Source organism: Patagioenas fasciata, chromosome 3 (assembly GCF_037038585.1).
Source record: "Patagioenas fasciata isolate bPatFas1 chromosome 3, bPatFas1.hap1, whole genome shotgun sequence".
NCBI classification, from domain to species: domain Eukaryota; kingdom Metazoa; phylum Chordata; class Aves; order Columbiformes; family Columbidae; genus Patagioenas; species Patagioenas fasciata.
The window spans coordinates 71,048,343-71,073,646 of record NC_092522.1 but is presented as its reverse complement, the minus strand read 5'-3'; the positions used below and the strand labels follow the sequence as shown (position 1 = coordinate 71,073,646).

General features: G+C 37.0%; 1 protein-coding gene across 3 annotated transcripts in view; it reads left to right on the top strand.

Annotated features, from left to right (window-relative positions):
- The window catches only part of NKAIN2 (sodium/potassium transporting ATPase interacting 2), a 548,040-nt gene that overhangs the window by 445,363 nt on the left and 77,373 nt on the right, over positions 1 to 25,304 (top strand). For all 3 annotated transcript variants that reach the window (XR_011738396.1, XR_011738395.1, XM_065835583.2), the window contains one exon: positions 18,778 to 18,978. Coding sequence is in view for 1 of the 3 variants with exons in the window: in XM_065835583.2 (XP_065691655.1) it covers positions 18,778 to 18,978 (201 nt within the window). In the remaining 2 variants the exon portion in view is untranslated. The remainder of the gene's footprint in view (positions 1 to 18,777; positions 18,979 to 25,304) is intronic.

Sequence of the window (25,304 nt, the reverse complement as noted above, 5' to 3'; positions counted from 1 at the left end):
TTGAAAGGAGGGCTGAATGGTAAAGATTATGCTCTAAATTTATCAAATGTGTTGAACCAAACACTACATACCAATGTTTCTCCTTTATGTAGAGGTGACTGGTATTTTTACCCTGTTTTCACTGTAAATATTGCATGTGCAACATATGTATCAGTATGATCTGTTACCTTCCTCTTCTTGGTCAGATTGCAGTGTCATTTTTACCAGACCTGTAGTTTTCCAGGACAATGTATATTCCTATAATTAAATGATACTAACGTGAATGAAGCAGAAACAGAAGTCCTGTTTTGAAGAGATTTCCCCAAATTAGACCGTTTTCTTTTTACTGATCCAATTGTGATGATTTGAACAACATATTAACATCAGGGAGTTTGTTAATAAGTATTTCAATAAGCTTTATACTCTTTCTGCATACTAAACTAAGGAAAGAAGTTCATTATCTTGGTGGATTAATTTGAAATAGGATTCTAACTCAGACATCAGATAAATAAAGATAGTTTTGACTATGATTTGCTGACAATAATATGGTAAGTAACACATTAAAAGATTAAACTTTTCGTAGATTCCATGCTGTTCATCCTTTTCTATCAAATCTTAAAAAACCTATATACAATGAATGAAAATGTTTCAGACATGCTCTTGCTCAAAGGAAATATTATTCAGTTTTTATTTAAGGCAAATGAATATGTACTTGTATTTTCCTTCTATGGGCAGATTGAGACCAGTGCATAGAGACTTTATGGTTGATGCTCACTGGTGAATAGCTTCAATGGGACTTTATAGAAAAGTACCTAATTTATACAAGTCTAGATAAAACCATCTCTTTTGCACTCAGAAAGTCATAAGCAAGTGTAAACAGAATTTTGTTTGTCCCAATATAACCTTTTTGTATAAACACATGTAACAGAACAGTAGTGGCTGTTACTTTTGCAAGATGAATATTAAACACACAACATACACACCTGGATATACAAAATATTTTTAAATTAACAGAATGTGGATATGTAGCCAGGTACTCAGATATGTGTAACCACATACATCACTGTTAGGATACATGATCAGTTATTTTGGTGCAATTACAGGAAATCAGCAAAAAGTATGCATATACAGATATTTCCTCACCTGGAGCACTGTGTGCAGTTCTGGGTGGCACAGTATAAAAGAGATGCTAAGCCACTGGAGAGTGTTCAGAAGAGGGCTATGAAGTTTGTGATGGGTTTGGAGAGGAAGCTGTATGAGGAGCAGCTGAAGTCAATTGGTTTGTTCAGCCTGGAGGAGACTGAGGGTGGACCTCATCACGGTCTAAAGCTTCCTCACACAGGGAGGAGGTAGGGTAGGCGCTGATCTCTTCTCGTTGGCAGCCAATTACAGAACCCAAGGGAATGTCAGGAAGATGTGCCAGGGGGGGTTTAGGTTGGACATTAGGAAAAGGTTCTTCCCCCAGAGGGTGGTGGAGCACTGGCACAGGCTCCCCAGGGAGGTGTCATGGCCCCAAACCTGGTAGTGTTCAAAAAGAAACTGGAGAATACCCTCAGACACATCATGTGAATTTTGGGGTTGTCATTTGCAGTGACACGAGGTGGATTTGATGATCCTTGTGGGTCCCTTCCAACTCAGGACATTCTATGATTCTGTGATTCAAAGAGGTCATCACACTCACGAAGAAAATGATACCCATTGTTTATTCAAAGAGAATTAGTTTTTTTCATTTTAAGAGAATAATAAATGAAATACTTGCTTGGTTTTCTGTCAGGTTGCAGGTTGTGTCTTCATTTTTTTCTTCTTCTTTCAATACAACCCACTGCACTGACATGGTGTTTAACAGTCTACCTGCCTACCCATAAACTGTAAAAAACATATTTCTAAAATGTCATAATCTGCCCAGAGGTGCCAGATAGAATTCCTTGTGGGTCCCTCCCAACTCAGAACATTCTATGATTCTGCGATTCTACAATTTCAATATTGCGATGCACGAAGCTTAATTCAAGTACATTTAAATAATCATGAACTTTTCCCTTCCTATAAGTAGACCTTGAATAAGGTTCCCTTCCAGTTTTATGAATATTAAGAAAAGGAGTAAATAACCCACATTTTCTTGTACCTGTTTGGAGTTCAGGCATTTAGATTATAGTTGTCATCTAGGCCAGTAGAAAATTGTTGTTTTCTGACAAGACACTTCATCACAAGTACCTTTGGTACTTGTGAAAACAGGGTTGGCAGTTGCCTTCTAGCAGTACCTGCTCCTCTCCATTGACCATAGCTTGACCAGGGAGGTAGCTTAGTCTAGATATCTAACTTATAGAAGGTTAAAGTGAGTTTAATCCTGCCCTAACTTTTATTACTATAAATTTTACTGTAATTGCAATGCTCATTGGTAGCCTAATATGTAAGTTATACAAAATGGAATCATATCTAGTAAAAACTGTAATTAAGATATAAATAAGAGAAGCCCCAAGAGACTGCAATCTATTCCCTGATGTAGCTTATTGTGCCAAGAGGTGGATATCATTGACATACAACAGACGTCGTATGTCCACTAGTTTTGCTTATTGTCCTTCCTTACATATAGAGAGAAAGTCAATGTAAATATGTATATTCGTGCTCACACACGTCTATAGGCAGTGATACATATCTATATGCAAGTATCTCTGCATCACTTCAGTTTTGAGCGTTTATCCTAAAGACGTTTATTCCTAATGGTGTAGAGACAGACTCAGGCAGATTTTCTGTTCTATTATACAGTGTGAAGATGGCAGCTTAAATAACTTAATGCCATTTCCTAGTAACGGGCAGAGGCCTTCTTATATCTTATTTCTGCAATCTGTAGTTTTGGTGTGAATTGTTAAACAATGTGCAGGGCATGATAAATAAATGAAGCTCTAACTCTGTAAAATATATGCAATAAGTATTCCCTCACTGATAAGATTTTCCATCTCACCTGATCAAAGAGTTTACAATATTCTCTTCAAATTTTATCAAAGATTTATTTCTACCTTATTATAGATCATTTCCATGTTTAGTCAAACTGTCTGCTCTGTATGAGAGAGATAATATACCTCTAAGGAAGTAATAACTGGATTTTAATGGAAAATATAAAGTGTGATTGTTCACTTTGATTCATCATTCAGTGCTAATATCAGCAACTCCATTTCACAGAATTATGTCCAGAGATCAAGTGTAAGTGTTTATAACTATCAAGCAAACACTGCCACTAACAACCAATTTAGAGAGCTGCAGTATTGAACAGAACATGGCCCTTGCGTGTGGAACAGGAATCATAAACTCTGATCGGCTCATTATCAGGAGGATGTATTTTATGTTAGTCCAATGATTAATATCTAGTTTGAAGCTAGAAATAGGAGCCTTACCTGCTATTTCAAAAGCATATGAGTTCTGTGGAGAGATCTAGAGTCACTGGATCTAATACATAGGCCTGTTACATGAGTATTGGCTGATAGTTACAGCTAGTAGCAAAGGATGTTAAGTAGAGACTGGAATTATTCAGGATAAAGATAACAACAGGTATGATGGCAGCTAAGAAGTGAAATAGTGCTGAGTAGGAAATTAGGACTTAACAGGTATAAAAATAATCATGTGAAAATGGAAACTAGGAAAATTATTTTAAGTTTCTTCCAAAGAAAGCGGAACTTGTACACATGGTTAACAGTCTTACTAATCACAGAGTAAATTAATTACAGTCAGGCTCACCTTTGAAAATCTAGAAGATTTCAAGGGTCACTTTGTTTGCAAGCAGATTTAAATTTAAAGTTTCAAAATCAAGTGATATCATATTTGAATCTTCTGTATTTTAACAAATTATTTTTAGATTACAGTGAACATTAAGAGAAACTAAGCTTCAGGAGATTCTGCTGGCTTCGTATTTAGATGGGGACAAAAAATTATAGAACCTATTTTATCCCTATTTGGCCCATCTAATAAAAACACCTTATCAAACCTATTGAATTTGATTTTTTAAAATCCAATGATATCCTAAGTGAAATCTGTTATTTTGTCTGTCTGAATGCTTGAATACCTGTATATAGCATTACTTTTTTGCTTACTACTAGTATCATCAATTTCTTTGTTTCTGTATTTGAGACTTTTGTATAACTAGGCGTTTGTTACTTCCTCTTTTCGTTCATGGCAATTTAAGATTTGTGCTCAAGCTCGTGCTGTCAAAAAAAATCTCAGGTGCATTAAATTTCCATATTTTCCCCTTTTACTGAGCCTGTAGTTTTCAGTTTGCAAGCCAATTCCTCTTTACAGAATCAGGTAAAAGTTAGTTGCCTGCAAAATGTAATTTTTTTTTTTATTTTTTTTTTTTTACTTTTTTGGTGGCTACTTAAATCATCTTCATCATGCCAAATATTAATTCCACATAAAGTTTTTATATTGTTACAAATGCACTATCTCTGTTTTCGTCTTTCCAGTTTTGGGGTGGGATATCAAATGTTTGTCAGAGAAGTTGGTGGTTAGTTCCAATGGGAAAGTTCAGAGTTCTGGAGTCTTAATCTGGAGCAGTACAGCCATGTCAAAATGCTGGCAGAAGGACAGGAACTGACTACAGCACTGTCACAGTTCCTGGAAATCACAGGCACTTATTGATCAATCATTTAGTTGATTAACCCAGAAATCAGTTTTCCAGTATCACGAACCCCCAGGAACCTTGTCTCAGAGTCCTCAAATTTCTCAAGATACATCAACTCATAACTGGTTAATGCCAAGTTTCCTAAAAGCTCAAGTTTTGGAATCATACATAAATGCCAATTTAAATAATCTTCTTTATTATCAAGCAGCATTTCAGTATTCTTCCCAAGGAAAATCGACATTGTATATTTAACTATTTTTTTTTTTTTTTAATGCATGATGGAATTTCCAACTTATCAAATACTTGTTCTAAAACCAGGCATTTTTAGTTGAAGTGCCTTCTTAGCATATCTAACTGCAGAACATATGCTGATTTGTATGTATTCCAGGGTACCTATACTTCAGATTTTATTTCTTAAGTATATGAAGTTGAATTGAATGCAGATATCTACTATTGGATTAGTAATTAGATCTGCTCTAAAGCCAAAGGACTTGCAAACAAAGGACGTTTTAAGGTGTGATTCACCTCATACTGAAGAGGACTTTTATACCTGGTGAGATAACTCATACCCTGAAAGTGCCTTTACAGCTCTATTGACTAGACAACTAGCTCAGAAGTAGACAACCTTCATGGTTTTACCCCAGCTGGCAGCTCTGCACCACACAGCCTCTCGCTTATTCCTCCGCAGTGGGATGGGGTTGAGAAGCGGAAGGGTAGAAGTCAGAAAACTCATGGGTTGAGATAAAGACAGTTTAATAAGTAAAGCAAAAGCCATGCATGCAAGCAAAGTAAAAGAAGGGATTCATTCATTCACTAGTTCCTGTGGGCAGGCAGATGTTCAGCCATCTCAAGGAAAGCCAGGCTCCATCACATGTAATGGTTACTTGGGAAGACAAATGCCATCACTCTAAGCATTTTCTCCTCCTTCTTCTTCCCCTCACTTGTATACTGAGCATGACGTCCTATGGAATATCTGTTTGGTCAATTGAAGTCAGCTGGCCTGGCTGTGTCCCCTCCCAACCTCTTTTGCACCCTCAACCTACTCACTGGTGGGGTGGTGTGAGAAATAGAACAGGCCTTGACTCTGTGTAAGCACTGCTCAGCACTAGCTAAAACATCCCTGAATTACCAACGCTGTTTTCAGCACAAATCCAAACCATAGCCCCATACTAGCTACCAAGAAAAAAATTAGTTCTATCCCAGCCAAAACCAGCACAATAACCAAAGCTAAAGAAATGCATTCCAGCCATTACAGGTCATACTCTGTTTCAACAGCTCCACAGAATGGACTGTGCAGTAATATCAAAAGTTAGCAGCCTAAGAAAGAAGAAACTTTTTATAGAAAGTCATTCACTTAAAATTACTTCTATAAACAAGGCTTCCTTTTCTTTCATTAAAATTGCTTGTATCTGTTAGAAAGCTCCAGGGAAAAGTGTTATATTTAAATTCAGTTATGTTTGTGCTTTACATGTTGGGTACTTCTAATTATTATATTAAATATATCAAATATCAGTGGAATTATTGGTGATAAGTGTTACATATTTATAAATATTATGTATTCCCAGAACCATGCTTTCAGTCATTAGAATCATAGATTCACATTGCTGAATGAGTCAGTAGGTCAATTAGACCATGTCCCCAGCCTAAATATGTATGAAAATGTGACAGAAGTTTGTCTATCTTGTTCTTAAATGCCGACATCAATAAATTACACAGACTCCCCAGGCAGTCCTTTCCAGTGATTACCCCCACATTTGGCTTCAGAAATTTTTTCCCCAAGATCTAATTTGTATCTTCTTTGCAATGTAGTCTAGATCCTGGACCAGATATGGATGTGTCTCTGTTATAGGCAGGGAAACAGGTAACTTAGCTCTTTTCAATAGCCAGTTATACTCTCAGTCTTCTCTCTTCCAAGCTAGAAAACCCCACTTCCTTCTGTCTTTCCTAATAGGTCTTGTTTTCAGACATCTGCTCTTTCTAATTGCTCCCCTCTGGGTCCTCTTCAGTCAGTCTGCAGGATTTCTTGAAGTTTTCTTTTGAGTTGAAGCATTGCTTGTTAGCTTAAGCTAACATGAATCACATCAGTGCTGCAGACTGCCCTCCTGTTTGTACAATCAAGGAGGATGACCCCTTTTCTCCAACAATACAAACGTGTTGACTTCCATTCAGTTTGTGGACCATGATAATCACTGTGAACCATTGTGAGAGAGAAATACCCAGGCTGTTGCTATCTGTACTGTGTTTGTGTGTTCACTTATTTCAACTCAAGTGTCGTAGTTCCCACTTGTCCTTGCTGAATAGCACTTTCCAGAAAAAATCTCAGCCTTCTGAAGATGATTTTGAATTCTACTCCTTTCCTCAAATGTACTTGAAATCTCTTGATATACAATAAGTCTTTTTTCAATCATTCATGTAATTAATCAAAATATGATAGAATTGGCCCCTCGACAGACCACATCATAGCATCAGTTGATACTTCTTTCCATTGTGACCACGAACTATAGAAATTTCTCTCTGGATATAGTTTTCCTTTTTTGCAGAATGCCTTATGGGTAGGTCAGAACGAAAATAGTTTTGACAATATTGAACTTTGTCTCACGTGACCTTCTCTTCAATATGCTGAGGAATCACAGTATATCTACCAAAATCAGCAGGAAAACCATGCACAGAATCAAAAAGATACCCATGTCACCACCAATATGGGAAGATATATTAATCAGTTCAGTGTACATCTTGGAAACTGTTTCTCTGAATATCTGGTCTCAGTCTAACAAATTTAATCTCACATGCTGTGATTAGTCACATTAATTTAACAGAATTATCAGCAGTACAAAAAATGAAATAAATTCTGAAGTTACCTTGGATTAAGGTGTAAGTGTCTACAGATTAAAAGACTGAAAAACATGTGAGGGTAGTTTGATGAAGTTTTACAGGGTGTTGTGTGCTCAGCTCAGGTGATAAAATAGTGTGTAATAAATAGTGTATTGTAGTACTGAGGTGCACTAGGCCAGAACCAAAGAGGTTGTCATTTCCTAACCTTTGAGAACTAGAGTATGTAATCTTTATTTTCAGGCTGAACTGTGTCACTTATCTTGGAGATTAGACCACTCTTTCAGATTCAACAAACAAACAAACAAAAAATTAGGTTGGAAGCATATAGGGCATTACTGCCCTTCTCTGGCCAAATTCAGCTCCCAGTGAAGTCAGAATTGCACTAATGCATATTGAAGAAAACTGCTCTGGTACTAGGAATTCAGGGAAGTTTTAACACCTCCAATGCTTTTTTTAAAGAAAGAAAGAAAAATCAGTAATGCTGATGTTAAAGCTATGTCTCTTTGTGTAAACTAAAGATCCTTCTTACAAGTATTTTATGAGAGCTTTACTCTAAAGAAAGAGGCAGCCCATGTGGTATATTGCTGGCACTTCCTAGTAAAGTGTTACATAGATACTGCAAAAATGAAGTATTTATTGAAGTTTATATATTTTTCCATTGGACAGATATACATTTCATTGAAAATAATTTTACTCAGTCTATATTTAGTAAACCAGATCTGCTGTGTTTATTCCTTGACCAAAAAAAAAGATCTCTACTTCTTTGAATTCACAATGTTTTGCAATATTCTTAAGCACCAGGCAATCAAAGAAGAGCTTTTTGTATCATTCTTCCCCCTGCGACTGTTCTACTGTGTATACCAGCTTTCCAATTCAAAGCAATAAAAGCATCGATCTTCTAACATCTTGACAGTGGAGTTCCTCTAATTCTGCATTAGCACTAAACACAAACAAAAAATTTAGTATAAGCAGCCCCAAGAGACGCTTCAACCAGATTTCTGCATTTCCCTGGGCTAAATCAGCTCCTGAAAACTTAATTTAAGAAACTGACACAGACACTGCAGTTAGAATGGTAAATCTACTCCCTGTCAGTGACTTAAATAAAGTTTTCAATCACTGATTCAGTCTACAGAGATAGAGCTCTGTTCTAGTTACTCCTCTCAAGCTACGCTCATTAAAGATCATTGTTCCTTGTGTTTCATCTTAATCGTAGCTGGAAACTGGTGGGTCTTTGGATACAGAGCTGGAGGCTGAAGAGATTTTTTTGAGTGAAATTTTAGCTAGCCAGCACGAAATGCATGCAAATAAAATATGCACACCTAACTACTGTGATCATATTATTCAAATGAAATGAATGCAAGAGACAGAAAACACTGGGAAATAAATTTCCTAAATTGTTGAGCACTTTCATGTTTTCACTCCTGGTTACTTGTGATATTTTATTGGCAAGACAGAGAAGACTCCTAATTATAGTTCCAACATTAAAAATCTCTACATAATATTTGGTGACAGTATTTATGCCACTTCAATGCAACTAAGTATAAGATTAGGAAAACAATGGATTTTTTTTTTTTTATTTTACCATCTTAAATTAGGTGTTCTTGTATTATATAAAAGAATACATTTATTCTTACATATGCAGGTAGTCCTCTGTGCTTTAGCAGCACTGCCTGCCGCATACTCAACACATAAAAGAGTGACAGGCTATTCATCTATAGATTAATACCTTAAATGGTCTAAATTGCTACAGTTTCTTTTGGAGTACATGAGGTATTTTACTTCATACTAGCTAAAAAAAGCTAGTATGGCATCATAATATTATTCCTCAGGGTGTGCTTCTGAAAACTTAATAAAAACCATACATTTACCCAGAGTTATGCAGTGAATCTTTTTAAATGGCTTTGAATTCTTCTTGGAGGCTGCAGTTCACTAAAGTGTTGGGCATCATCATGTCTTAGCAATAGCTCGCAGGAGAAAACAGCACACACTGGAAATGTTTGCTAACATCAGCTTGTTTAATATTGTCATTTGGTTATTAAAACAGATGACGAAGTTTCTTTTTGATCTGTTTCCATTACACTTGTATTGTCAGAATAGAAGTTTGTTAATAGCTTATTTTTCATTTCTGAATCAAGGAGATTTGAACCTGTACCACCTATACTGGATATGTGGGAGTGCTAACATTTTCCATTCCAATTTCTAAATGCTGCCTACATGCCCCAAGAAGTTGAGTTTGGAAAAGTGTAATATTTTCTTCTGAAAATGTTGAAACATTTTTGTAGTGTTGTTCACATTCTTTTCATTTTGAAAGCTAAAATTAGATAAAACTGAAAGTAGTCTCATTATTCAAACTTATTTCTGAGGCACAGTGAAGAGAAGGATAAAAAAAAAGATTTATCAGTTCTAGAACAGGAGAAACTATACATCTTGTTTCTTAGAAATACTTCAAATAATTCTCAAATGAAGGAAGCAACCAATATGCAAAACATCTGTAATTTGCTCTGTGTTCCAGATAAGTTAGATCTTATTTCTGTGCTTAAATGACAGTAGTGGATAATCAAATTAGCTTTAATAAAACTAATCTGTCACCCATGCTGAGTGACATAATGTCACACCACAAAGAGAGAGAGCAATTTCACCTACTGTTAAATTAATTACTGCATGTAAAGTGAAAAGAGTTGGATTTATGAAATCTGAACATAGCCATAGGTATTCTAATAATCATCATCACCTGCAAGGACATGAATGAACTCTTTATGAACTAAAGTTTTTCACAGTCATACAAAATGTTCCTGTGACAAATGTCTTTTTCATTTAAAATATAAATAGAACCTTTCAAACAGGAACTAACATGGTTTTCAGAATCTATGGAGTAAGTACAGCTCAGGCAAAAGGAGCTCCTGCCATGTTTGAGTACCAGAAACTGTGGCAGTTTTTCCTGTGTCACTTGATGGAATTGCAGCTGTTCAATCCCTTAAAATTGGTAAACATCACATCTAGATGTAAAATGTGTAAAACTAATGGTCAGAAATGTCCTTGCTATAAATATTTAGCAGTGTTATGTTAGAGACCACTACACACAGGCTTTGTGCACATCGTGCAGAGTGTGGATTGGTGTGGCTTCACTGATCTGACTTTTGCTTTACTGACCCGAATTTGCAAGCTATATGAATGCTCCACAGCTTCAGATCTGAATCTAATTCTGTGGATGATGACATCTATCAGCCTGCTCAGTAGGAAAATAAGTTATGGTCAAAGAGCCTGAAAAAGTCGATGCAGGACAGTTATTCCACAAAATTCCTCTAACAAGACATAAGGGCTACATGGAGATGGCTCACACTTCCATTTCTGCCTCTGGGCTTCATTACTACCAGGCTGTGGCTGGCTTCCTGCTCAACATCTCATCTAGGTTCCCTAAGCAGCTTTTCAGAGGCCTTCAGGAATATGTAGTCCTCCCTTTGAACTTGATCCTTTCTATTGACTACAGAGGAATTAAAATCACTTAAATCTGGCTATTTTATTTCATACTGAGAGTGCACGTGAGTACTAGCTATACGTTTTAAATTGATGCTTTAGCTCGTTGCAACCTCCTCACAGAAGTAAACCCTTTTGAAAATATTCACCAAAGTTACATTTGAATCAGAGTAAGATGTCTTCACATGCTTTGTAGTAATTTCCTGGCTTCTTTTAATTTTTCTGAAATCTTTATGTGTATAAAATCACTGCTGGCTAGAAGTGCTTAGAATATAGACCACTATGTACAACTTATATATCCTTGGCCTGGTATTTAATGAAGCCCTTCTACACAACAATAATCTCATGTTTCCTAACATCATGTTATAGTTCTGCACCATAGACTTCTGCATCCTTCCTTATTAAATGTTGGACTGTGCTAAAATTTTGTCTTGGTCAGAGATGATCAAGCAAAGTATTCCTGAAGTGGTCTGGCAACTCAGTAAAATATTTATTCTAGAAAAGGGAAGCATTTTAAGGTTACTAATTTTACCCTATTACTTTACTCAAGGCCTAGACCTTTCTGTTTGCAGCTGGGAGGACTGTGTTCCCAGCTCACTTGAAGCTCTGCAGTCTTTTGGATATTATCCAACTATAAGAATGTCCTTGTGCTTAGAAGGCTTTTACTTAGAATTAAGAGGTTATTTGGATTTGTTTCTGCAAACTCTAAGCATTATTGATCTGTGTATTTGCTTGGATAAACCAAGACAAGAGACATTCCTCCTTTACCATTTAAAAAGAAGAGGAAAAAAAATAAATTAGTCCTCAGAGGTTAAAGAACTTAAGCTGCTTTAAAAACATTATGCCTTACTCATAAAAATTTAGTACTGATATATTTTGAAAGTACAGCAATCTTGTGTTTACAGCTCAAAATAAATAAACAGGGTTTGGGAATCATTCAAGAACAATCACATAAGTTTAGAAAGAGGTCCAAAACCACACTGAGTTTAATACAATCATCAAATTCTCTGCTAGCTTAGTTTCATGGAACACAGCTTTGGTGTGGGAAAAGAGACCATGTGCCACCACCCCGTTCCCAGCTCTGGACCTCTGTCCTAAATCAGGCTGCTCAGTCCCACCCCAAAGTAGAAACTTTACTCTCTAAGGTATCCATGGGATCATCATCTTCTGGTACAACAGTAAGTCAAGTACACCTTTGTACCTTCAAGTTTAATCTAAACTTCAGATTAGATTTATCTTTTGAAATGAAAGAAGCTAGATTTTTGTTGGGTTTGATAAGATCTGGTAATAATCCCATGCCCATCAGTAGGAATAGAGTGATGTAGACCACCTGAGACTGGAAAACCACCCATTGTACACCTTCACTTAAAAAGTTTGGAAGCAAGCTCTTTTCCTCAGGGAATGGCAATATTTCAAACCAGAAGCTTTTCAAAACAAGGTATTAAATTTAACGCAATTTCCTTCAAGAAATTTTCTCAATTCCAGAATGATATTCCTGATTACTCCACAGTGAGAAATAAGATTCCACAGAGTTAGCTACTACCCTGGGATGCGAGCGCCTCTGGTCAGCTACCTATTTCAGTGTATTTTATTACTGCACAATCTTAAACCCTCTAGAAAGTCTTTTTTCCAAGAAATCAGAAAAATTCTAGTGCTCAGGATTTTCACTAAATATGTACAAGAGCCAAATCAAAATTTCTGTGTGATAGCACAGGGATTGCAACTTCTCAGTTCCTGTTATAAGTGTCATTGGGCTACAGGGATGGGCCTAATTCTCTTGTTCTGAAAAAAAAAAAAAAAAAAAAAAATTCAAAGGATGTGGCCCAGAACATTCTTAACCTAAAAATATTCTGTTAAAATATGAAAAATATTCATGTAATGGTAATAAATATTTTAACCTTGCAATACAAAGTGAAAGTTTATATTTTCTTTTAATGGCATTTTTAATTGAAGAAAGATATAGATAGAAACTTTTTGAACAAAGATGTTAATGAGAAATGTTGATGCTGCTTAACTGATGAAATTAATATTCTGGATATTCAGGTATCTTTTTTTTTAAATGAGTTGAAGTGGAGCAAAAAAAAATAGTTAGCATTGTCAATGTACATATTCCATTACTAGAAAAACATGAAGGTCTTGATTAAGATAATACTGATTGCAGTTCTAACAATTTCATAAGATTATTGATAGGAATCATATCACAGAATAGTAAGTGATGAAGTTAATCCCTATATAGTAGTACCTATGCTTTTTGGGGACTATTTTATAGTATTTTTGTTAATATCACAGTTTAATTTTAGAAAAAGAAAATCAGGACACCTGAGTCATCTTTTTCTTTCATGCTGGTATCTTTATAAGTAATTAATTGATCTTCAGAAGTACATTAGAAACCAGTCTTATACATTTAGAATATTTTTAAAAGAATACTGAGAAAAGCTAACAGTCAGATCACTTTTGCTGGTTTTCATGGATGAACTTCAGAAGTAAATCTGTTGGGTGGATTCAGACTGGTTAAATCTCACCTGACTAAAGGCACAAGTGCAAATCAAATTCCATAGCCAATTTGGAATTTTACTGGTACAAAACTGTTCTTTAAGAAGAAAGGAAAGACCAGGATTCTAGGTTAATGAAGAAAAATATTCAAATGAAAGGTAAAGTGTCACATAAATATGAAAAAGTGGAGAGACTAAAAATCAGTTTGGATGCAACAGGATTAAAAAGATCAGGAATATTAAATATCTATGATCCCTAAACAATTATACAATAATTATTTCCTGTATATAAACTGTGGATGAAAAGGGAAGGGGAAGGAAAAGGGGAAGGGGAAGGGCAAGGGGAAGGGAAAGGGAAAGGGAAAGGGAAAGGGAAAGGGAAAGGGAAAGGGAAAGGGAAGGGGAAGGGGAAAGGGAAAAGGAAAGAGAAAGGCAAAAGGAAAGGGAAAGGGAAAGGGAAAGAGAAAGGAAAAGGAAAAGGAAAGGGAAAGAGAAAAGGAAAGGAAAGGGAAAGGAAAGGGAAAGGAAAAGGAAAGGAAAAGAAAAGGAAAAGGAAAGGAAAAGGTAAGGCAAGGCAAGGGAAGGCAAGGCAAGGCAAGGAAAGGCAAGGCAAGGCAAGGCAAGGCAAGGAAAGGCAAGGAAAGGAAGAAACACAACTGCCAAGCTTTATTTTGACCCTTCAGTGAGGGCAGATTTTTTTCTTTAGACAGGAAAAGTTCTGCTTGCATGAGAAAATGTTGCTGCCTGTAGAGACTTCTGTGTATGTGAGGCATCCAGAACTGCGAATGCTTTCAGACCCTGATCTTTTATCACTGAAACCTTGTGTGATCATTCAGTCTCCAAGCAGCCTGCTCTTGCTAGTTGGAGTTCAAAAAATGAAACAAGTGGTTACATGGTTGTATTTGACAAAACTGCACAGAAGCTGGTCAGTTTTGCACAGATTTCAGCAATTCCTAATTAGAAAAATGTAAGAAACTTTTTTCCCATGACACAGCAAGGCACAACCATTGAAGTCAGTACAATATAATTTTCCTGACTCTGCGAGATCTACTGGACTTCCAAAGAAAATCACCATGATTCGTTGCTGCCTCTTTTTTCACTTGGCACTGTGTTTGAGATCAGCTTCTCTAAGATGCACCTAAAAAAAATCATTGATAGACCAATGTACTGTAATTACGACAAAGATGTATCAATAGTGTACTTATTAATACGTACTAGTAGTAATACAGTACACACAGATATCTTCATTTTGAGTATATTTGGCCTCCTGCTGCTACTTAGTGCAAAGAAGGTTGTACTCATTTCTGGTAACTCTTACAAAGCTTTCTGCTGCCATGTTCTGTCATGAACTGTTGTCAGACAGAAAATGTTATGCACTGTGCAGCTAACCCCAGTATAAGTTGTTATCTACCATATTAAACACAGGCACACAACCATCAGAGCTCCACATTTTCTACAAACCAAGCTGAAATAAAATTACAGACTTAGTTTTAAGATGTCTCAGCTTCTAATCTATGAGATCTGAGACTGAGACCTCCAAAGTCTAGCCTTTGTCTAATCCAGCAGGACTTCTCCTGAACACTACAAGTACCAGCAAGTCTTAAGAATGTCAGCAAAGATGTCCTACTAAATATTTTCCTCTTTTTTTTTCCCTCCTTAATGAATATCAAAATCTGCTTTAATGCACCAATTTTCATTAACAGGCTTTACAAATACCAGCAGGATTTGCAAAAGCAGAACAATGATCATCAGTAAGGCTCATACAGATGTATTTCTGTGTCCATGAAGGAAGCAGCTGTTTGTTGAATTTAGGATAATGAAATCTTCCTTGACATACAGACTGTGAACAACACCATATCTGCATGCCCAATGTGTATCAACAGTTCTTGTTAGGTTCCATAGCTTCAAGGCTTATCAGACCGTTTCTCTCCATTTCCCTGAACAATTTTTGAGCCACAGATGTTAGAAAGAAAACAGATGGAAAATACACTGGAGAGTACAACAAATTCCCAGCTTCTAGTGTAGACTTTGCCTATGTCCACTAAAACTATATTCAAACAGTCAATAAAGTAAATAACAAATGAAGTTTGTCCCAAAATAGCTCTAAATGTTTTCAGTATAAGAATGTTAATGATAGACACTTCATCCTCTCCTTGGCTGACACAATTCTACAAGGAGATTCAAGTCTTTAACAGTTTTCTCACTAAGAAGCAAAACTTTTTCATAACCTGAGTGACATTCTTTACTAAACAAGAACTGCTCTGCTTCTATGGTTGCATACATGGGGACGTGGTTTGAAGGTTATAGGCAAGTTCAAAGCAATAAAAATTGATACCTGAGAAGAGAACTGTGTGGTGAATAGGTTCCTTCTGCATTTATTCTTATCCTAGACATTTGGGGGACAGGAATTTACAGGGTTTAAGTTAGGTGTTTGCTTGTGGAAATCTGGTTTGATTATCATGCTTATTCCAGCCAAGTTTGACCTGAGCCATGGATGATGTCTAATCTTACCAAAACCAGATTTCACCTTTACTTATTGTTTTGCTTTCTGAAACTGGCCTTGTTTGTTAATTGATTCAAGACGTAAATGCTACATTCCTTGAAAGCCTTCTCAACCACAATCTTCTTTAAGATTTGAAGTCAGGATTTTCGGTCGATTTTATTTGGTTTTAGCAATATGAAGAATTAAGGAGTATAACACTTCTGTGACATGTATCAGGTCTATTGTGTGAGAAGAGATTCTTGTCTCTGATTATTCAGAGACAGGAATAGAGTATGGATCTGATAAAGTAATTTTTTTTTGTAATTTTTTACTGGCAAACACTTAAAGACTAGTCTTGAAAAAAAAAAACCAAAATTACTCAGTCCTAACATCAGTGTTCAATTTAGCTGCCAAACAATGGTTTGAGGGCAAGGGAGTTTTCTAAATGTAACAAATAATTTCAGAAAATCATTTGGGGATAAATTCATGGATGGAAGAAAGATGGACTTTGTGAAGTTTTATTTATATATGTAATTATAAGTACTTTAATCTGTGATTATATTTCCTATGTAAGTGGGAAATTTACTTGTGCTTTTAACCTATAAAATCTGGGATTACTGCACCCTTTGTAAGCAAACATAACTGTCTCTAGAGCAATGATGTTCTAACCAAAGAGCCCAGTTTTGATCTTTATGTTTAACTCCTCCTGATCCATTTTAACTTAATCTGGCAAATGCATAACAAATACTTCCTGCAAATCAGTTTATCCCTTTCTTTTTCAAGGAACATATTTTTCGTCCCTTGTCTGCCCTTAAAGTATTTTTAGTCCATCACAATTCTTCTGAAGGTATTGCAAATGATAAAATAGAGCCAGACAATGAGTCTTGTTCATTCACGCTGCATCTCTGATTGGAGACTAGAAGTGAAGAATTTTCCATGGTAACTAAAATGGCTTAAAGTTCTTCTGACCATAACATGATGGATTCCAATTTTAGTCATTCAGGAATAAATCTATTACTCTAAGCAAAGTTACTCCAAAGATACCCATTCTTCAGCTTCTTACCCAGATGAGAATGCCAGTGTGCTACTGAGGGGCTGTAACAGCTTTGACTCCAGAAAGAAAAATAGTCTTCTGTCTTGGATATAAGGTAAAAATGCCAATTTCCAAGAAACATCCAACAGATACTGGAGTAGAAGCTTTGGTAGGGATAGTTTCAGAGAAATAAGAGGTTTCTTGGGGGTGAAGACTTATAGCCATAGATAAATGTATCTGTTGCAAAGTTTGTACTGTGTATGGAAATGTTCATTGTTGATTTTATCACTTTTAAATGCTTGATGTTAGTTACATTACTAAATTCGTGCAAAGCATCATACATTTACTTATACAGCTTAATACTTGCTGGATTGGGCTGTTGTGAGAATGTAGAATATTTATTAATCACAAAAATATTTACAGTCTTTCCTGCCATCTGATAGTTGAGTATGGCTATACAGGGTAATAATTGATTTTTTTTTTTTTTTAGTGTACAAAAATATTGAACTTTTGGACAGGAACTACAACTTCAAGAAAAAACATTCAGCTACACCACAGTGTCAGGTGTAATCACGGATTGACTGACATGTCAGTCATGACATTATCCAAAACCTCTCTGGATGGAGTTACCTTTGCATGAGTTAGTGCAAAAAGGGAAGATAAGTGGGACTGAAAAAAATAACAGTTTTTGAAAGGAGAGAAATGTGGATGCAACATATCTGTTGCAGAACGACATTCTGTTTATTCCTTTTGGCACAGTAAACCTAATTAAATAGTTACATTTTTAAATCTTTATGAGAATCTTAATTATTAATGTCATCAACAGGCTGAAAAAAATGTAGGTTAGGTGTGGGGAGAGTTTGGCTCCACAAAGACATTATTTAAAAGCAATTTTCTTTGCATGACCAAGCACATGTGCACACAGACTAGATAGCCACACTTTACAATGAGGTTGCACTTATAAATAATTTATAAAGGGTTGGTAAACACTGTAGGCTCTTACAGAATCCACAAAGTCCATAGTTTTGTTATGACTATGTATAACACCCTCAAGTAATGTGCAACCAAGTATAATTTATGAAAGTCATATCTGTAGTGTTGTTTATGATGTATATTAATCATTTATTAATCCTTTATAAACTATTTATAAATGCAATCTTAATGGAAAGCATGGCTGACTAGTTACTCCATGGCTTTAGCTGCAAGAGAGTTAAAGGTTGCAGGCCTCTTTGCCCCTCCTTTTTAACAAGCTAAGCAATCTTTAGATGAGGAACACTCACTAGCTGTTTCCTTACAGACTCCTAGGAAGTTAGAAATCTGAAAGAGGTGTTACAAAGAGGCAATACTTGTAATTTAAATGTGAAAAAACCTTTGTTTTAAATCTTCTCCAATATTTTAGCAGAACTACTGCAGGTCTGCCTCACAGGGTCCATGAGACAAAACTTCTTGCAGGTGACTCACTCATATTAAAGTCTATGGAATTTTGGTTCCAAAGGACTCTTGTAGAGTTTGGTATATCAGACCACCAAAATATGGGCCATATTTCTAGGAACTGAGCAGATGAGCATTGTTGTGTAAATGTGCACATGTGCTAGTACTTGTGGTTTTCACAGGAAAACGGGCAATGTAACAGAAATTACTGCTATAATCTAGGTTATCATAATGTCTAGGAACAGATCATGGCTTGCAGGGTTATTCTCCCTGCCAAGGTACTGCTACTTGTGCTTGCTGCAGGCAAGCTCCACTAACTTCTATGTGACAGTGCAGTTTTATCACTGCTCTTTGCTTCTTTATGTGTTCTGTGAAATCTCTTCCTGAGGCATTTGATGCCGGAGTACCATCCCTGCACATTAATTCATCACTTGTTCTTTTGCAGGAAACAGATCTCATTCTGACCTTTAATATCTCAATGCATCGTTCTTGGTGGATGGAGAATGGGCCAGGCTGCACCGTGACCTCAGTAACCCCAGCCCCAGACTGGGCACCAGAGGATCATCGCTATATCACTGTCTCGGGGTGTCTTCTTGAATATCAGTACATAGAAGTGGCTCACAGTTCTCTTCAGATCTTCCTTGCAGTAAGTGTTTACAGATTATGTAATTTCCACCGCCTTTTCTAGATTTCTTCTTCCAGAAAGTCATTACCAGAATAGTGGAGTATTGTGTCATTCATTTACAAACACTGGCTCTAAGTGTTGGTTTTGCAATGAAACTCTGTTGCCTTGCACCTGGTTCAAGACATCTGTACACAAAGAGCTCCAACATACATGTTTATTGCTGTGAGAACTGCTGACATGACACTCTGTTTTCCTGACTGCCATTTTGCCTGTTGACCCTGCCACAAATAATTTATAGCGGGTTACATTCAAATTACACTGTAGGATATAAGCTGTGACATAATAAGTTACAGCCATTGCTGTGAAAGCTAAATTAAATATAAAAGAAAATCCAAAATGGAGGAGAAACTTAAAATAGTAAAAACAGATGTGCTGATCAGTTCACAGGCTCAAAACTGGTCAATTTTTCTTTAGCCATATTGGTCAGTATGCACCTGGGACGAATGGGAAAGTTTCTTCCCAAAACAACACAATGTTGTACTTGTTATATGAAAATCAAACCCAGAAATCTTAAATCCTTCTACAAGGAAAAATATCCACTGTTACAATGCATAAAATTTATGAGGAATTTAAACCGTTTGTTTGGGGGGAAATTGATAAGTTTTTCAGCCATATTTACCTGTACTAATAAGTTTGCCTTATGTTGTCTCTGACCTAGGTGAAAAGATGACATAAACACTGAATTAATTACATTGAATGGAAATCTGCATTTTAATGTTTGCTCTAGTGATACAAACATGTTTTTGCCCAGGTGGAGATACATATGACTGCACATAAAACTGTTACTATATACCTAAATTTGGACTAGTGCCTGGGTAAATTACTCCCCCTATATAAGTTTTTTGGTCAGGAGATTCCAGTTTTGTCCAAAGAGGAACTATACCAGCAAAAGAGAGAACAAATCTGGTTAGCCATATACAAAAGTTAATGTAAGGCAGTAAGACAGTCAATAATATGTAATGTGGCCCTCAGCTACCCAAAAAGTGAGCAGCTTTTCCGTTTGCCTATTCCCCAGCTTTGCTGTAAATGACCAAATACCAGGTGAGTTTGGTTCAGTATATTTTTCTGTCAATAGATCTCTGTGTGAGCTCTGTGTGTTACAGGTTGGTGGCTGATTCACCCAAAAGCCCAGCTTCCTTAAGGGGAGCCATCCCAGGTTTTCTTTGTGCTTCTCAGCTCACTGTGTTGTAGCAGAGCAAAGGGACCCTGACAAAAGAGACAAAGTGAAAAGTGCAACACAATGAGCATGAACAGGTAAATAAGATTAAAATGGCTTTACAATTTTATTCACAAACAATTATTATCATGCAAGCTTAACTCATAGAGAAAAGACTCTTGCAATCATCGAGTCCAACTGTAAACCTAACACTGCCAAGTCCACCACTAAGCCATGTCCCTAAGCGCCACATCTATACATCTTTTAAATACCTCCAGGGGTAGTGACTCAACCAATTCCCTGGGCAGTCTGTTCCAGTGCTTGATAACCCCTTCAGTGAAGAAATTTTTCCTAATATCCAACCTAAACCTCCTCTGGTCTAACTCAAGACCATTTCCTTTCATCCTATCACATGCTACCTGGGAGAAAAGACCAACATCCTCCATGCTACAACCTCCTTTCAGGTAGTTTTAGACAGCAATAAGGTCTCCCCTCAGCCTCTTTTTCTCCAGGCTAAACAGCCCCAGTTCCCTCAGCTGCTCCTGATCAGATTTGTACTCCAAACCCTTCACCAGCTTTGTCGCCCTCCTCTGCACTCTCTCCAGCACCTCAATGCCTTTCCTATAGTGAGGGGCCCAAAACTGAACACAGTCTTCAAAGTGTAGGCTCACCAGTGCCGAGTACAGTGGAGTAACTTCCCTAGACCTGCTGGCCACACTATTCCTGATACAAGCCAGGATGCTGTTGGCCTTTTTGGACACCTGGACGCACTGCTGGCTCATATTCAACCAGCTGTTGACTACCAGATCCTTTTTCACCAGGCAAGTTTCCAGCCACTCTTCTCCAAGAATTGCACAGGGTTGTTGTGACCCAAGTGCAGGACCCGACACTTGTCCTTGTTGAACCTCATGCAATTGGGCTCAGCCCAATGATGCAACCAGTCCAGATCCCTCTGTAGAGCCTTCCTACCCTGAAGTCCTCCAAAGAAGATATCCAGGCTAATTTTTCTGTGTTTTTTGTGTGTGTAATGAATGATGAACAAGAAACTCAAGGAATACATAATTCAAGCTCAATTGTGTTCCTGATGTAACAAGGTTTTTGTGTGTCTGTGCCTAAACAGAGCTGTGTTTCTAGGTAAGGTCATTCTTTGCATGCCAGGGAAATGTTCAGGATAACGAATCATTGGTAATTCATTAGCTGTAGCCAACTACAACTGTTTTTAGATTTCCATTCATGTTACTGTAAGTGTGATTATCATAGGTAAAGAGCTACACAGTATATGCATGGGTCAATTTTCCAGACCTGGTGCTTGCTTCTTTACTGTTTACATCATTTTCACCTTCCCAGTTGAGGGCATGGGGTTCCTTTTTTAATAGAAAGGATAGCATAAATTCACTGTCATGTTAAATGTGGTGAGAAACAGAGGAATTATCTGGTACTGCTCAGTGACATATAACACAAAGTTAGAAAAGCAAATATTACTTAGTTTTGAGCAAATTAGCTTTCAACAAACCCAACCCTGAGATCAGATTGGTCTCCAGTTTGTAGAAATAAATTAATCTTTCTTTTCAATTTTATTTTATGGTCAATTACATAGATCATGCACTTTAAAACCATAAATTGCAACCAACAAATTGGTTACTTGCTTTCTGTTTCTATTTCTGTATGTTTGTGACTGATCAAGTTAATGTTGATGTTTGGCTTTTTCATGGACTGGTGGCACTGCAGCAAATTTTAAGTATGCTTCCTGTTACATACTAATAAAAAGTTACAAGGACATTCAGCTTCACTGAGAACTACTTATATCAGCCTTTGAAAACATTGTACTGAGCGTTCCTTGTACAGCTTGCCAGTAAACTCACGAAGAATCCAGCTGCAGGTTAGGCTTCACATAGATGTGGTATTTGCTGTGGATTACTTAGTGGAAAGAATATGACGGCTAAGATGAAAACTGTAAACCACCCCGTGGTTTATACTTTCTCAAAGGCAAGTCTTAGGGTGGACTGTGGAATATTTCAAGGACTGCAGACAAAAAATCTGCTGGGGAGGTGCAGAATACTCATAGTCTCCAAAACACATAAAGGAAACAAACACCACCAAATTGTGAACTATACAAATGCTGCTGCTAATTTTGTGCAAGTCAACACAGATTTTTGGGTTTTAAGAGTGAAATTTTGGAGAATTTTCACTTCTCCTGCTACTTAAATGAAGTCATATTTAAAGCAAATGGAAGGTTAAATGATCCCAAAATCAGGAGAGTGCACAGTATGCAGAGTGGTATGGTGTTTATTACATAATACCAGCCTTAGAGACTAAGGAGAGACAGATGTCCTGACGCACAGATAGTTCACCATCTAGTCCTGAAGAGTGGATTTTGCTCAGGGTAAACAAACAATTGGGCAAAATTGCTAGTTTAGCTCACACTGAAGAAGTAACAGAAAATTCATTTTACCGGTCTCTCTACTTTGACCAGTTGAATGCTTATGGTTTAGAAAGTCTTCAAAATGGGGGAAAATTGAGAACTGAGTATAAGAAAATGCTCTGACAAAACCAGAATTATCCCAATTTGGGTATTTAGCTTTTATGTATGCAAAGCATAGAATAACCTACAGTGATAATAGGGGCTGCAAAGCAACCACAGTAGCTCCTGTGTTCCATGACACAGAGCACTTAGTGCATTGGATGATGGTGGTAGAAGACTACAGCCTGTTTAGAACTGTCAGTAAATCAATCCTTGCATCAAATATATTTTAAAAAATACTGTATAATGCACTTTTATGTCTGTCTTTTAACCATTCCTATGTCAGCGCATTACTTCTTCCTCAGCCACTGATTTTTTTTTCATGTTTATGGAAATCTATCGTGAAAAGCTTCCGCTGATTTTTCACTCAGCTATTGTAGTAGTTGCCTCTCTGAAGTGGTACTCATCAAAATCTTAGTGCCACACACCATGCTTCTCAGTTTTACTCAGTGTTCCATACTAATAACTCCCATTTGGTGCTTTTGAGAATGAGCCACGTTGCTATCACTTTATGTCTTACCATCTTCTTCCAGCAAGTAAAAAAGAGAGAGGGGTTTAGAGTGAAGAAGGGAGAAAGCAGGGGAAGGGAATCTATTTCATTCTTAAGAGAAGCTTTGGAGCCTGCAGTGCTGCAAAATAAACAAACATATTTTTAGGGCACCACCTGCAGCACACAGCTGTATGGAAGTGAACAGTGTGTGATTTGTTCTGCTTTGTGTGAAACCCTGGGGTCTGGGAAGACACGTGGGGAAGGTATTTCTGTGGAACAATTCCCTCCTTTCCTGCCCTCCCTGATTCTTGGCAAATATCATAGCTGAACCTGTAAAGGTGAAATCTTAGCTTCGTTGCACTTTGATAGCAACAGTAATTCATTTAGTGCTGTGCATTAAATACATCATTAAATATACCATTTTGGCCACAGCTAATTCATTTGTTTTGTTGTATAAAGCTAATCCTCAATGCAACCTGTGCTCACATACTGGGCCAAATTCTCCATTCTCAGGGAAGTCCCATTTACAGAGCTACAGCATCTTGAGCACCTGGACCATCCAATGTGCTGTGCAACAACCACGATTCTCCCTATTCTTCATGCCTACCTTACCAAAATGAACTGATCTAGTGATGGTATGACTTGGATACCCATAAGATTCATACATTAACGTGTCCTTATGTGCTTAATGGTTATTGATTCTTGCTGCTTACATCAGAGAAGCTATTTCATTTTCAGGACTCCTGGGTTATGAAGGATAGATATACTTAAATTACTGATCTCTGGAGAGAATTGTTCCAGGTAAGGAATGAGGTCAGTGGTTCTAATGGAGATTTGATTTGCTACTGGTTTGTGAAATTTGACTTGCATTCTGTACTGTATTTACAGAGTGAAGGCTGAATGAAAGTTCCCACCCCTGAAAGTTAGGAGATATAGCTACCGCTTCACCATGGGAAAAGCAGTAACATGGGTAGACACAGTGAAGGGAATATTCCTCTGTTAACCTTGGCATGTCATGTCAGTGCTTAAGGTGGTCTTTGACTCTGTGTGTAAATAGGATATGCATCCCAGCTTTTTAGTCACACAGCTGAAAAAGGGTCACCCGCTAGCAGTTTCACAGCCACATACACCCATCAATGTCTAATCCTAGCTACAGATCCTATGTACAATTTTCTTGATTGGCACTTTTTATTGAGCTTTTGTCTTATATCAGAAGGTGGAAATCTTTTTAGTTCAGGTCCTGAGCTGTTGTTCAGGCCAGTGGGTTATGTGTCTAGGTCTGCCACAATGTCCTTGGGAAAGTTATTTCATCTCCCTGTGCCTCTTCCCAAGTGCTGCAGAGAGGGAAGGAGGCCTAAATTTTTCATGTTTGGTTTATAAGACACTGCACCATTTGCACAGATAGTGATCTCTCAGATGTCTCAAAAAGCCTCTAAATGTGGATGGGACCCAGTACAGTAAGGCCTTTTTGATACAAGGAAATTATAATAATAGTAATTGCATTTCATACAGAAATGAAGCTTTGATTCTCTGCATCTTCCTTCTGACTGTGTTTTACTCTTTGATTATGCATGACCTGTCCCCACTCCCACAAGGCTGTTCTTGCAAAAGTAGACACATTAAAATCCATTTGTAGATCAAAACTCTAAAAACATGCAAATAAGAGATCAGTTTTGGAGATAAGAGTGACAAAATTCCATATCTATTTGCCAACACAGGATTAAAAGTATTTATTATGCTTGTCTTTTACTCCTCACTTACACACTCACAAGTCTATTGATTTTAGTGGAACTAAGTGCTTGAGTTATGGGAATAAGACTAATGTGAAGGCATCACCTTAGCCAATTTGGGTTTTAGTTATATAGCCCTCGAAAAGATGAACTGTGTAATATTACTCCAGTAAAACGAGCAGGGAAAAAGCATTTCTTATGTACTGTATCTACATTATTGATGGTAACTTACATGCCAAATAAATAAAACTATAAGTAAACTGTTTACACAAAAGTATTGACCATTTTCATAGTGATCCTGTCCACTGACTTTTATATGCTGTACATTAGTCTTAATTCCTGTTTGTTCCTTCCTGTAATTATACTTGAGTATATGGTTCATGCAACCAT